Source organism: Heterocephalus glaber, unplaced genomic scaffold (genome assembly GCF_053883595.1).
Source record: "Heterocephalus glaber isolate CG9 unplaced genomic scaffold, H.glaber_assembly_v1.0 deba00001538, whole genome shotgun sequence".
Lineage (NCBI taxonomy): Eukaryota > Metazoa > Chordata > Mammalia > Rodentia > Bathyergidae > Heterocephalus > Heterocephalus glaber.
In genome coordinates, this window is record NW_028258333.1 from 23,514,592 (window position 1) to 23,529,990 (window position 15,399).

The following is a 15,399-nucleotide window of genomic DNA, read 5'->3' on the forward strand; positions in this document are numbered from 1 at the left end:
AAAAAAATCAACAATTCTGACTCTGAGTTTTTGGTTTTTTTTTTGGTACGTGGGATCGAACTCAGGTCCTTGTGCTTGCAAAGCAGGCGGCGGAACCACTGAGCTAAATCCCCGGCCCAAAAATCAACAATTCAACTAGCAGGAAGCGAATGGTATTTCTGTAAGCATTACCTGTATATTTCCATTGCTATTTTGATCAGATTGGATAATTCCTTCATGGCTGTGTGGGCTGTTCCTGTCAGGCTCTCTGGTGCCTTCTCCCATGGACTGTGGTTTAATGAAAAATCTCTCCTTAAGATTTCTACTGTTGTTGATTTCAACATCACCACTCCCTCTTGTGGGGTTCGATATTTGGCTTCCCCCCAGATATACAGACTGAGCCTGCTGGAGAGGGTGGTGTGTGTCTGGAAGGTTAGCAAAGGATGGTCCTACAATTTGCATTAGGCTCAGGAAGTTTATCTGCTGCAGCTGAAATAAAATAAAATTAAAGATATCGTAAAACACAATGAAAAGAATCTAAGGAATCAACAGTTACCATTCGAATATTCTACAGAAGTTACAACTTTCTCCCAGACTTGGAAATACTGAGCAGGAAGCAGAGACAGGAGGGATTAAAAGAAAAAAAAAAAAAGTAGAGCTTCCTGCCATCTGGGAACATGAACTTATGAATGACACTTGGGACTAGGTAGAAAGCAGTTTACATAAACAACCCAAGGAGCCAGGCCTGGTGCTGCACACATGTAATTGGAGCTTCTGGGAGGGCAAGGCAGGAGAGTCACAAGTTCAAGGCCAGCACAGGCAACTTAGCGAGACCTTGACTCAAATTTCAAAATTTTAAAAAGGAATGGAAATGTAGCTCAGTGGCAGAGCACTTGCCTAGTACAGGAGGGCCTGTGTTCAATCCCCAGGATCAAAAATAAATAAATAGATATCCCACAGATCATAAAACAGTGGGATCTGATAGACTAGGGTGAGGGTAACTGAAGGAGGATTCCAAGAATGGGTTAAACAAGTTTTCAGGAAAGAAAAGAGCAGAGGGTACTATACAGTTAAGAAGTGAGAAATTCCCTGGGAAGGACTGATTAGGTGAAAGGCAATGGTTCCCAATCCTTGCTGCACATAGAATCACTTGAGTGGCATTAAAAAGTCCAATGGCCAGGTTGAACCCTTTACCTATAGGAACAGAATGTCTGGGGATGGGAGCCGGGTCAGTCTTTGTTAAGGGAAGCAGGTGATTTCAATGCACAGAAGGACCTGGGAAGCATAGTGTGCATACTGTTACCCAGAACAGGACATGACTGTAGGGATGAAGAGAAGATAGGTTAGTGAGGTAGTTCTGAAACCCTAACATGCATCAGAATCCAGAGGAAGACTTGTTAAACCACTTTTTGGTGAGCTCCACCCGCAAAGTTTCTGTTTCAACCTGTCTGGGCTGGTTTAATATTTAAGGTGTGAGCGGTGTTGATGCTACTGGTCCAGAGATCACACTTGGAGAATGGCTACACTTGTGAGACTTGAGGTGGGGAAGGAGGGAAGATTAAAGATGCCAGTGGATCTTTCATGCCCAACAGGAGAATTTGCACTTGATGAAACAGACCAACAGGGAAACACTGAAATTATATTCAGTTATAAAATACACACATATTAAGGGAAAAAACAGAGAAGTATTAAAAAAAATTGTAATTCTGCCCCTGAAGATAGCACTATTAACAATGAAGTGTTTGTCCTTCTACTCCCTTTATAATTTTAAAGATTGATATCATACAGTACACAAATTTGTAACTGAAATTTAGTCACTTTTTTGAGTTATTTTTTGCAGTATTGAGGAATGAAGCCAGGGCCTCATATATACTAGGTAAGTGCTCTACCACTGAACTAGAACCCCAGCCTTTTATATTATTTATTTTGGGACAAGGTTTCATTGAGTTGCCTAGCCTGCCCTTGAACCTGTAATCTTCTTGCTAATTTAACCACCCAAGTAGCTAGAATTACAGGCATATAACACTACACCAGGCTTGGTGAAGATTTTTTAAAAGATTAACAGAATAATATCAGAAGAGGAGTGTTCTAGAAAATCCATATATAAGACAACTGAAGTATGAAATATTAAAAATCTAAGATTAGCTATAGCTATAGAAACATCAATTGACTACTCTGATATACAGTGTGAGCAAAGGAATCAAGAGGCATAGTAAAATATTGGGATTAATAATAAAAGCAGGCAAATATGACTCTCTATGAATGAAAGTCCCCAAGTAATTCATAAAACAGTGTAAGAAATGCTTCTAAAACTTTAAGCTAGTGGCACATCTGTAGTTCCAGCACTCCAGGAGGCAGAGGGAGGAGGATCACAAACTCAAGCCTAGCCTGAGACTCTGTCTCAAAAGAAAGGGTTGGGGATGGAGCTCAGTGAGAAGGCTCTAGGTTCTAGGTTCAATCCCCAGTGAGTGAGTGTGTGTGTGTGTGTGTGTGTGTGTGTGTGTGTGTAGAGCTAAAAAACAAACAAAAAAGACTAAACTGGTAGAAGAGGTCATGTTACTCAATAGAAATGGGGAAGAAAGAACTGAGGAGAATCAGAATAAACTCAGTTTTAGTAAGTCTTATGGGATGGGAGACATGCTAAAAAAGGACCAATAAATTAAAAGAGAAAATTAGTTCCAAGACCCAATTCAAAGATGGTATGTTCCATCACCATTATATTCAGATGTAGAAATTAGTGTAGAGCAAGAGTGGAGAATTAGATGAAGTACATTAATGTATTAAGAATAAAAAAGAAAAGGGCCAGGGATTTAGCACAGTGGTGCCACCACCTGCCTTGCAAGCACAAGGTACTGAGTTCAATCTCTGGTACGAAAAAAAGAATAAACAAGAAAAGGGAAATAATTACAAATTATTGGTAGAGAAAAGGGAAACATGAAAACAAGATGATGGAAGCCCAAGTGAATAGTAATTCAAACTGCAGCAGTCATTTTAACCCAAGCCAAAATTTGGTCTGTGGGTAAGATATGTGACAGCCTGGGTTAAAAATAAACTTTGGCTGGGGATGTAGCTCAGTGGCACCGCGCCTGCCTCACAAGCACAAGGTTCTGAGTTCAATCCCCAGGACTGGAAAAAAAAGAAAAGAAACTTTGGCCAGGTGTGGGGGTGGACACCTGTAATCCCAGCACTCAAGAGGCTGAGGCAGGAGGATCACCATGAGTTTGAGGCCAGCCTGGGGTATATAATGAGACCCTGTCTCAAAAACAAAAAGAACTTTGAATGTTTTTAGCAGCAGTCCACTGATCTGGTTTGATTACTGTCTCCCCCCCCCCCCGCCCCCAAACACACACACTTCTGAGCAGCTGCATCTGAAAGAACTCAATAAATAGAAGTCATTGTCAGTGCTGGGAATCTTTCCCAAACAATTAAAAGAATCATGCCACAGCAATATATGTGAACCCATGTTTATAGTGGCACAGTTTGTAACAGCTAAAGCTTGGAAGCAGCCCAAGTGCCCATCAGTTGGAAACTGGATAAAGAAGATGTGGTGTTTTTTTTTTTATAAAATGGAGTACTACTCAGCCATAAAGAACGAGAAACTAGACATTTATAGCTAAATGGATGCATATTGAGGCCATACTCTTAAGTGAAATAAATAGGACACACATGGGTAAATACCGAATAGTTTCTCTACTGTGAGAAACTGAAAGTGTAAATAAGGATTAAAATGATTAAAATGAATAATTGATAATTTGAAATATTAAAAGGTCCAAAGGTGTAGGGGTGGTGGGAGGGGAAGGGGAAAGGAAAGAAGGGAAATGAAAAATTAGGAGAAAAGAAAAAAAATGGAAACAAAGTCTTTGTAAATAGGGAAGGGTGGAGGGGCTGAAGGGAAGACAGGGTAATGGGGAAAAAATAAGAACCAAGATACATCATGTACAGGTACAAGCACCCAATGATAAATGTAAATATATTGTATAAATGTACCAAAAGAATTTAAAACTAAATAAATAAAATTAATTAATTAAAAAAAAAAAGAAGTCATTGTCAGAAGTAGGTAGACTCCAGAATGCACAGTTAAGAACTTCTGAATGACAAATGAAGAGTGTCTAAATCAGAGAAATGTTGACAATTTAATTATGACCTGTCTGTGTTCCCTTTGGCAGCACATATAATTATGACCTGTTCATTTCTACAAGTCTGTTAATTTTAACCACTACATCATGTGTAGAATTACTTACTTACTTAGAGATGTGCTCACCTGGACTAATTTAAACATTTCATCTTGGAGCATCTGCCTAACAGAATCTGAAGAATCTGGTAATGGCGCTTGATGTTCATTTCTGTGCGTCTTCTGAGGTGCTGGAATGGGTGTTTGGGAAGCAACACTGACTCCATTTGATACCAGAGGAGGAACTGAGGGAGACTTATCTTTAGACGCAGAAATCTGTTCACTGTGTAGAAGCATTTAAATAAAAAACACATTCTAATTAACAACAACAAAAAAACAATTAGATGTCTATATACAAATATTTAGATCCCACTGTTTATTCAAAATTAAAGGTTACTCTAGCAGTTTCCAGAATCTCTCCTGCACACACTATTTGCCCCCTCAACGCCTTCTGGGGACATGTACTGTCCAGTCAGCAGTGGGCCCTTGCTTCAGTGTTACACTCCAGAGAAGCCCAGGTGTCTGAGTTTGAGACCAGCACAATCATTCTAACTTTATAGTCTTTATAGTTTGGCTCAGAAATAAGTTTTTGAAGAAAATTAATGATCCACAATACAGTTAAGAAAACTGAAGAAAAGTTGGTTTAAAAGCTGTTTAATTCTAGGATTGGTAGAGGAAAAACTGCTGATTGTCAATAAGTATCAGATAACAGTATTGTGGAGATTCATATCCAATTGACAACTTTCCATTTATAAAGAGCCCTAAAAATGGTTATTTAGAAATAAAAATTAAAATGAAGTAAGTTTTGGTTTTGTTTTTTAAACAAAATTATTGTTAGTGAGCAATTCCTTAAACACAGCAGGTGGTCAATGTTTTCTAAGCAAATAAATTTCGTAAACTAAGGGACCAGGCAATTATCATATATAAAGAAATTATTCATTGTTTCCAAAGAGAAAAGACTATATTAAATTGGACTTAGATTTATTTGAGTTTACAATAATTCCCTTTTAGCAATAATAATCTGCTTTCAATGAACATCCATTTTGCTCAATAACAAAACTCTATTTGGCAAATCCATGAAAAACAGGCATCACAATTGATGTGCTTCTTTTTTTTTTTTTGGTATCAAAGATCAAACTCAGGACCTTGTGCTTGTGAGGCAGGCATGGTGCCACTGAACTAAATCCTTGACCCCGATGTGCTTATTTTAAGAAAACTTTATTGGCCTTTGCTTTCAACAACTAGTAAGAAGGCCAATTCTAATAATATTAATTTTTTCTGAAGTAAATCTGTGCTGTATTTTCCTCCAACTTTAGCAAGATTTCTAAGGATTAAGCAATCTTTTCAAGCACTATTTAAAAAATTTAAAAAGAATATAAATCTAATTCTAAAGAGAATTACATGTTATTAAAAACCAAAAGCTGAAAATGAGCAACAATTACATCTTTCAAATATATACCCACTATTATTTTCTTGAAATAAACTGATCTAACATAGTTACTTTTTCTCTTTTTTTTTCTAACATAGTTTTTGTATGTTTTTAGACATACAGGAAAAGCAAAATGATGACAGTAGATCAACACATTATAAATTACATATGTTGTAAAACATAGAAAGTAATACAGGAAAATATTTGAATAACTAAAATGTCATAAATGTACACCTATACTGCTCTTCAAGTTGCTTTTGTTTTTTTCTTGGGTTTTAATCAAAATGTTTACCACTTATTTCACTTATTACAGCAAACATCAATTCATGCTCTTATTTATTTGTAAAACATGACTATTTCAAAACGGATAAAGTGAACAAAAATTCTTACCTAGAAATTTCTGAACTTGCATCTACACAAAATGAATGAGGAATGGTATGTTCAGAATTTACAAAGGCTTTGATCATACTATAAATAAGAATAAGTAAGTGATTAGGTAGCAATATATTCTTATATAATCTAAGGTACAGGTGATCTAATGCTTAGCCATCTAAGAATCTAAACATCCTCTTACTCTTTCTTAATGCTTAGCTCATAATCATAATCTGTTTACACCTGTCTCCATAGCAATCTGGAAACGATTCAAACAAAATCAAGTATGTCTGGATGACTTAATACATGATTAAGTACACTGCTGACTGCTCAGAAACAAGACATTAGAATCTAAAATGAAGGGACATGAGATTATTGGGATTCAAAATTTCTCCTATGGAATAAGTGGACATTTTGCTCAGAATACTAAAGAGCTCAATGTCACATTTGCAACAGTCAAGGCTAGTTTTCCTGGACAGAAATATCAGTATTACTTGTAAGGGCTCAGTGGTAAAGCATGAACAAAATCCTCGGTTTGATCCCCAGTGCCAAGAAACAAAACAAAAAACCCCCCACCAAAACCCAACAAATAAAAAAAACAAACAAAAAACACCACTTTTTGTGAATTACATATTCATAGTAGAACTAAACAAATTTTGCATACCGAGAAGAAAAAGTAAATATAATTATGTTGCCTCTCTTATTCTTTTAGTCAAGGTAATTTTAAAATTCTAACACTTCTAAAACTCTAAAAATGAAGAAATCATGCCCAAACTGCAACATATGAAAATTGCCTTCAACTTTCTCTGAAGCAACAATAAGCCAAGCAGAACACTTGGCTCTAATGGAAAGAGCAGAGTAAACAAAGCCTAATAGTGAAAGATCATATGTAATTACTTTAACAGTTCTTTGATTCAACAAAAATGGAATTGGTATGGAAAGGTGGTTCCCTAATTAGCAGATGAATAAGCTCTAGTCCATTTATTATTATATTTTCTTTTGAAAGGCTGATAGTGATGAAAGAACAACAGGCATTTCAGTTATTATTTATTTCATTTCACCACACTTAAAAGTATAACATCTACCAAAAATCACTGTTTACTTAACTAGAGATTGAAGTTAAAATTTCACTAGAAACACGCCACCATAAAATATGTATTATAAATTATGAAAAAAAAGCTGTAAACTTCACTGAGGTAAAAAAGCTAGAGATAATCACTTCATACTTTTATCTCCTTACCCTTGCTGTTCAGATTTTTCCTCCATATTTGTCTCCAGTGGTTCTTCCCTTGGACACTGAACCTCTTCTCTCGAATACTATTACAATTAATAGTACCCAAAATGAAAAGAGGTGAAACAAATAGGTATTACTACTAAAATGGGTATTTTGAGTTTCACATTAGTCACTCACCTAGAGTAATAATAGTCTAAAAATAAGTGACAATTCAAACACTAAAACGTACTCCCAGTCCTTTATACTGTGTGAAGTGCCTTTGGCTCATTTCTCTGAGGTACTGAGCATGTAAAGGCACAAAGACAAGATGGTGTCAGTAGACTAACACATTATAAATTATATATATACAACGCCATGAATATTATTAACCTGTGAAAACAACTATAAAATTAGGAAAAACTAATTCTTTTTAAAAGAATTGTTACCATCCCTGGAAATGCCTATGTTCTGCATGGAATTTCAGTGTATAGAATTTTGAGAAAACAATACAAAAAGTGCATACAGGTACAAAAACTACCCAGGCATGGTGGTGCACAGCTGTAATTTCAGCACTTGGGAGGCTGAGGAAGAAGGATTACAAATTTTAGTCCCAGCTGGGCAACTCAGCAAGACCCTGTCAGAAAAGGCAAAGGCAAAGGAATAGTAAAAGAAACAGAAACAAAATGAAAAGAAAAGAAAGAAAAGGTTGGGGATGTAGCTCACTGTGAAGGCCTTGGGTTTAATCACCAGTACAAAAACAAAAACAAAAACAAAAAACCTGCAACCACACTGAATTATATATAAACAAAGGACATGTTTACCACTTTTGATTAAATTAATTTGCTAAAGCAGTTTATGAAATGAAAAATGTCACTTCTTAAAATTATTGGACATGTAACAGAATTTTAAAGAAAGAAAAATGCCACAAGGGTTGTCTGTATTTTATGATCCACGTAAATAGTCTTGCTTTGATGTGTAGCAGTGATGCATAAAAAAAACTGACTTTTTTTGAGACAGGGTCTAACTATGTAGTTCAGGCTGGCCTTGAACTACGTATTACAAGCTGGCCTTGAACGTGAGGCGATCTGCCTATCTCAACCTCTCAAATGTTGGGATTATAGTATAATTTGGGGAGGAGGGCAGAAATTCTCCCTTATACCCTGAAAGTTTCATTTCCGTATCTTTTTTTTGGTATGGGAATTGAACTCTAGACCTTCTCACTGAGCTACATCCCCAGCTCTTTTTTTATTTATTTTTAGAGAAGATGTTGCTATATTGCTAAATTGCCCAGGTTGGGTTTGACTTTCTGGTCCTCCTGCCTCATCCTCCCAGAATTCTGAGATTATACACTGTATCACCATCCCTAGCCAAAAGTTGAATAATTTTTTTTTGAGACAGAGTCTCACCATGCAGCCTAGGCTGACCTCGAACGCATGGCGATCCTCTTGCCTTTGTTGCCTGAGTGCTGGGATTACAGGTGTGTGACACCACACCTGGCTAAAAGTTGAATAATTTTATCCACTATTAACAACTTACTTTTTCTAATTGCTGTAGCAAAGTCTGCATGTAAATGGCAATATTGGGACTTCTGACAGGTTCTTCTGGAGGAAAACAAAAGATGAAGAGAAAACTGATGATCTGAAACATAGTATTTTGAATTTTTAAAAGGTTTATGGAATATTATAGGAAATGAATAAAATGACAGAAATGTTTTCTATCCCCCTCACAAAATAGGTTTTAGAAACACCTGGAAATCCCAGATGAGCCTTGAGAGGCCTTGTATCATTCTATGTAATTCCATGTAGAGCTCTGATACTTTCTGCTGTAAGGATGGCTACCAGGAGAGGTTCACAGAATCGGTTCACAGGAATTAAGAGACCCCAAATTTTTTCATAGGCAGGGAAAGAGACCCAAAACTGTAAAAGAATTACCAACGTAAAAAATGTCTTTGACTTCTTGGTTTTATTAAAAACCAAGCTATGGCCAGGGATTTAGTTCAGTGGTGCCGCCACCTGCCTTGGAAGCACAAGGTTCCGAGTTCAATCCCCAGTACCAAAAAAACCCAAAAACCAAGTTATGAGTTAATACATTAAATCATCATAGATACAACACTCTCAATTTTTAGTTCTATGCTATTACAGACATAATAACTTAGATATAAGGTTAAATAAGTTATTTCAGACAATGTCATTCAGCAATTTCAAATAAAGCTAGAGAAAAAAGATGATCTACATCAACTGACCTTCACAGTGTGATATGTGCGTATCCATTCCTTCCTGTGTAAACATTTCTACATGTAAAAGATTCCCATTGGTATTTATAACTTCTTTTTCAGTATTATCAGTGATGAAAATAACCTCATCATTGATTTCTTTCATTTCAGGATTTTCTACTTCATTTGACATTCTACTGACAAAAATACAGCAACTATAATTACAACTCATTCTTGAACACAAAGAGCTTGCTTTATTTGATTCCAATTTTTAGAAACAACAAATATAATATTCGTATTTAGGAAGTCTTTCTTTTTCTACATTTTTGCTTCACAGAAGTTCAATAAAAGGTCATTCATTGAATGAACATCCTAGTTTTGAAGACTAGATTAATTTCAGTTTAACTAAAATTACCATTCTCACAAAGGAAATTTCACATTGAAGGGCTTTTGCCTTGGTTTATTTGCTTTAATGTGTATGCTGAATGTCCCAAAGCTTCATGTATTAAAGACTTCATCCATAGGGCAGTGCTACTGGGATGGGTAGAGCCTTTGAGAACTGGGCCTTGTGAGAAAGAGGTCCTTACATTGCTGAGGGGATCCCGACCCGTTCCTCTTTTGTTTTGTTTGGAGATGAGTGGTTTTATTCCATGGTGCACTGCTGTCATGAAGTGCTGCCTCACCACAAGCCCAAAGCAATGAGGTCAACAAGTTGCTAAGTTATGGAGTTGGAACTTCCAAAAATGTAGGTCAAAAAACCTTTTTTGAATAAGTTGGTTGTTGCATTATAGTGACAGAAAGCTGACTAACATAGTATTCAGAGATATATTATTCCTACTACTGCTTCATATATAAAAATGGATGAAAAGACACAGGAAATAATATAATAAAGTGATCTCTCAGGATAAATTAGCTCTTGTCTCAGAAGACACAAGCTAGACCAACAGAAGTGTAACTTACAATGAATTATTAAAGAACTTCAGAAATCTCACTTCCTAGCTGGGGGTACAGCTAGAAGTAGAGTGCTTGCACAGTATCTGCAAGGCCTAAGGTTTAATCCCCAGTACAAGCACAAAAAGAAAGCTTACTTCCTGTCCCTCTAGTTCAAAGAAATTCCTATTCCTTTAATTTCCAAGGCTTTACTTCTTCACATTAATCCAAACACTAATAAACTTCTATTGAAAAGGAAGGTATAAGCAAAAACTCACTTGAAGATACTTTGACTAAATTCATTCCAGTTATTATTTTCCTCAGTTTCACCTTGAGTTGCTCCTGCAACTGAACAGCCAGCATCAGTACTGCTGTCCCTCTGGATACTGGGTTTCATCTGAGACACAGCATACTGATTCTCTAGCACCTACGAACCATTTATACCATTTTATATTCATTAATGAACAACTTTTTTTTACATTTTTAAATTATTCAAAATTTCTGTAAACTTCTAATTCTCTTATTTATTTATCAAGTATTTACAGCCCTTATACAACTCAAATTCTGTTGCTGAAGCAATGATCAAGTCTTTATTCTACCTAGAAAAAGCAAATCTGGCTTCTTAGTATACAAAAGAAATCATCCTTCGAAGTTTTAAGGTATATCATTGTTCAGGCCACACAAAAATGACAATAAAAAGTGTTCTCATTTAACTTTGTCTTTGTTACTATACAGACATTTACTAGTTATTTCAAAATGACACAATGGACAAAAATATATGCAGCTAAAACATAAAGGATGGATTCCTTTTGTCTCACATAGAAGTTTATGGATGTATTACCTAGAAATACAAATTTCAGACAACAAATATCATAGTATCACATAAACTGTATACTGAAGATAACAGAACTGATTACAAAAAAAGGAAAAAAACCACATAAAACCAAAAATATTAAACAATTCACAATACATATACTCTTATACCCTTCAACGCAGAATAAACTAACCTAAGGTACTTGCTATTGACTACAGAAGAGAAAGACTAGCTAATCAGAATTACTCCTCTACTAACACACACCTGCTTTTCTAGGTTAGGTTTTCCAACCTTTTTGGGGACTTGAGCTCTTCCTGGCTTTTCTCCCACAGTGCTGGAATTACAGGCATGTTCTACCACACCCACCCAGTTCCCTTTTAATTCTTTTATAAACACTTATAAAACCTCCAAATAGGGCCGGGGATTTAGCTCAGTGGTTCCACTGCCTGCTTTGCAAATGCAAGGTCCCATGTTTGATCCCTGGTACCAAAAAATAAATAAATAAATAAAATAAAATAAAACCTCCAAACTTCGTGGCCTCTCTGAAAGCACTTTCACTTTATTTTTTTTAATTAAAGGAACCCCTTGAAGAAAAAAAAATACATTAGGTATACAGGGTATAATCAGTATTATATAATATTCCATTACTTAGTGATTCTTTATAGGTGGTAAAATGTAGTTTTAATCTAAAAATGACATTTCTCATTTGTAATAGATAATTGATGTACTTACCTTAATAATGGCATTTTTTGCCCTATATGTAGCAAAATAAGGTTGTTCCAAAAGCCACAAAGAGGTAAGAATGGCAACTGTAGAGGTCTTTACACGAATTACGGGACTGTACTCAGAGGATGACTGAGTGACCCCAGAATCACAGAGGAGTCTTCGATCAGACCACCTTATCATCCATTCCAGCAGTCTTCCTACATTGCTGTATGTGCTCTTCAGCACCAGAGGAAGATCCACCAGAGGGTTACTATCATTGTAATGAATTGCTTTATAACTGTATTTTCTAGTTTTAATGGACTTGGGAGTCCAAAATTTACGGTCTGATGATTCCTGGATTAGAGACTTCTCTTGATTACCATCTTGAGTTCTGCAAATTGACTTTTGTTTTAAACCAAATAATCCTCCTTTTTCTTTACTTTTATTGACTTCATTTGATGGATTCTCTAAAACTGGTCTCATCCCTTGGTTAACTAGTTCCGAAGCCAAAAATGCCTGGTTGTCTAAACTTACGGAGTATTTGTCATTTAAAGCAGATGATTTTTCAGACTCATATGACTCAGAAACAGCAACAAAGCAGGAGCCAGCTTTAAACACATTCTGGCTTTTTCCCTGGCGTCGTTTTAATGTTGTCTGCACATTAAAAACTAAAGAATTAAGTTCATGTTCTCTAAGCTGTCCAGAAAAGCTGGTTAGAAATGGAATGCCAGGATCTTTGGAACTAAGTAGGTCTCTTTCAAGAACGTAACTCAGAAAGAGATCAAGGAATTTAATATATTCATCATCGTCTCGCTCAAATTCCCAAACACCTATTACAGGAAGTATATTTTTTGATAACTTTTCGTGATCTTCTTTCCTTTCAGGGTTTTCTTTCTGAGCACAAATTTTCTTTTTATCACTGGGCTTATCAACTAATGATAATTCTGAATGACTTGGGGTATTCCTGGAGCAAAAAAAGAGACAAAATGAATGATCATCTAATTTCTAAATCTGATATTAGAATTAACATTAAAAATTCATGCCAGGTGTGGTGGCGCACACCTGTAATCCCATGCAGCACTAGGAAGGCTGGGGCAGGAGGACTGCTGTGAGTCTGAGGCCAGCCTGGGATACACAGTGAGTTCCAGGCCAGCCTGAACTATATAGTGAGACCCTGCCTCAACTGCCCCACCCCCAAATTCTCTCCACTGCTGGGCATGGTATTACACACTTGTAATCCAAGCAACTGGCATTACACTTAAGGCGTGAGAGGTTCACGTGTTTGAGCCCCATACTGGATAACTTAAGTGAGTTAGTGAGACCCTGTCTGAAAAATTAAAAAAGGGCTTCTGGGGATACTGTAGAAAGGACAAAGGCCCTGGGTTCAATCCCTAGCACTGTTTAAAAGAAAATTCTCTACTCATTAAATCATGCATCTTTTCAGTCTTTAATTACCTATTACTCAAATGGGGGGGGTGTAAACCAAAGTTAGTATCTAAGGTAAAAAATATAACACATTAATATCAAATAAAATTTGTTAGAAGACATTAAAAGGTGTTTATAGAAATTTCACTATAAAAGAAAAGGAATTTTGAGGAGGGTAAAAAACAGTCCTCCAATATATTACAATTTAGGGATACAAAGTCAATAAAAAGTCACAAGGTACCAATAAACATCTTAATTTAGGGTTTCTTGGGGCTGCCCCTTCTAGTGCCCTTACATCATGTGCAACAAGTAGGACTGCCATTTTTTTTGTTTTACCACACAAATGTTGGGAGCTTTTTCTAAACATCTTCAGCTGCTATGAAACTTGTCAGGCAGGCACCTAATTGTCAACCATGGTTTCAAATGTTACCTCTTTTTTCAATTTTTTATTTTTTATTTTATTAGTACATGTTTGCAGTTCATGCAGTTAACAATCATCTCAGGGAATACAATGTTGAGTAAAATAGCACAAGCTTATATACTGTATGGTATCTCTCATTTTAGTAAGGTAAAGTACAAAGAAAATAATAGAGGATCAAATATTTCTTTTAGTGAGGTTTTTAGGTGGGTCTAAAGGTGTAGCTCAGTTGTAGAGTGCCAGCCTAGCACACAAGGCCCTGGGTTCAACTCCCAGCACTAACACAAAAAAAACCAAAAGCACAAAACAAAATAAGGTCAACATATTCCCTAAAGTGAAAGAGATCCTCAGATGTCTTAATGAGAGAAAAGGTGATGGGCATTGAGGATGCACGGTAAGCAGCCTGCAGGGCACTCCTATGCTAACATTTAAGCACAGCTGTATTGGTAACAAGCACACCATTTAAAAAAGCAGATGTTTGGAATAGATGTGATCATTTCAGTTACACAAAATTACTGCTGATTATATAGTCTTTAAATCATGAGGACAAACTGCATTGCAGTTACTGAAATTCTAAGAAGAAAATCAGCTTAAATCACAGTGATATGGGTTTAGACAATAAGCAAGAATTTCCCAACAAATTACAGACACATTTCAAAGATGAATGTGTAAGTTCCCACCCTAAAAACCCTTAAAAATGATATGGCTATAACCCAATTGCACCAAACTACAGGTTGAGTATCTGAAGTGCACAAGACCAGAGTGTTTTGCATTTTGTGGGTTTTCTTCTTTTTAAAAAAATTCTGGAATACTTGCACATTTATAATGAGAGATTTAAGGGATGGGGCCCAAGTCTAAACTGAAATTCACTTGTGTTTGGGGGCTGGGGGTATTGCTCAGTGGCAGAGCTCTTGCCTAGCACATGCAACATCCTAGGTTTGTATCCCAGCAACACAAAAAAGGAGAAGGAAAAGAAAAAAAAAAGGAAGCTCACGTATGTTTCATAGTAATTCTATACAGTATTTTTAGTGCACCTGCACATCTCACGCTATCCCTGTGAGTAGGGAGGTTAGTACTTATCTTTTATATTGTTAGTAGTACAATTCCCAAGGGTTGCTGGGACCAGAAATCACTCATCATTTGCATCAAAACAGTGAAAGCATTTTCTTCTAAACAAAGTCAATGCTTATTATGAGAGCTCGACTATACCTTTGGTAGAAAGGTAGCCTGTTTCTTTCTTCAACTGACAAAGCTTCAGAGAAGGTATCCACATCACTATGCACCAGAGAACTGCCCAGTTCTGTGAGAGTGCTTCTGCTCAAGCTAGTCCCCAGGGAAAACCTGTCGAAACCTGGAATCTCATCTGGTTTCTCTTCTTCAACTGGTTCCCAAATATTCACCTCAAAAGAACCTATATTTCTCTGCACACGTTTTAGGGCTTTCACCCTCACTTTATGGATAGAATGCATGACAACAGACATCATTTCCTCAGTCTGGGGACCTGGAAAGCAGGGAACAAAAGGCCTGTGGTTCATTAAAATGTTTCAACTCAAGACTTAAGGGAACCCATTCTGGTTCCTTCTGGGGACATGAAACCTAACAACCAAGGCTTATTTACAAATTGTTACAGATTACATTTTACTCAGTACTCACTGGAACACATGTGAGAGGCCCTGGGTTCAATCTCCAAAACCAAAACCAAAACCAAAACCAAAATTAAAGCCACAACAT

General features: G+C 36.5%; 1 protein-coding gene across 7 annotated transcripts in view; it reads right to left on the reverse strand.

Annotated features, from left to right (window-relative positions):
• Window positions 1-15,399, reverse strand: part of Cplane1 (ciliogenesis and planar polarity effector complex subunit 1) — a 111,128-nt gene that overhangs the window by 42,860 nt on the left and 52,869 nt on the right. For all 7 annotated transcript variants that reach the window (XR_015442240.1, XR_015442239.1, XR_015442241.1 and 4 more), the window contains exons 26-34: window positions 14,878-15,169; window positions 11,853-12,789; window positions 10,585-10,733; window positions 9,407-9,573; window positions 8,701-8,765; window positions 7,192-7,268; window positions 5,970-6,047; window positions 4,241-4,433; window positions 172-468 (exon numbers count right to left, since the gene is read on the reverse strand). Coding sequence is in view for 2 of the 7 variants with exons in the window: in XM_087189304.1 (XP_087045430.1) it covers window positions 172-468; window positions 4,241-4,433; window positions 5,970-6,047; window positions 7,192-7,268; window positions 8,701-8,765; window positions 9,407-9,573; window positions 10,585-10,733; window positions 11,853-12,789; window positions 14,878-15,169 (2,255 nt within the window). In the remaining 5 variants the exon portion in view is untranslated. The remainder of the gene's footprint in view (window positions 1-171; window positions 469-4,240; window positions 4,434-5,969; window positions 6,048-7,191; window positions 7,269-8,700; window positions 8,766-9,406; window positions 9,574-10,584; window positions 10,734-11,852; window positions 12,790-14,877; window positions 15,170-15,399) is intronic.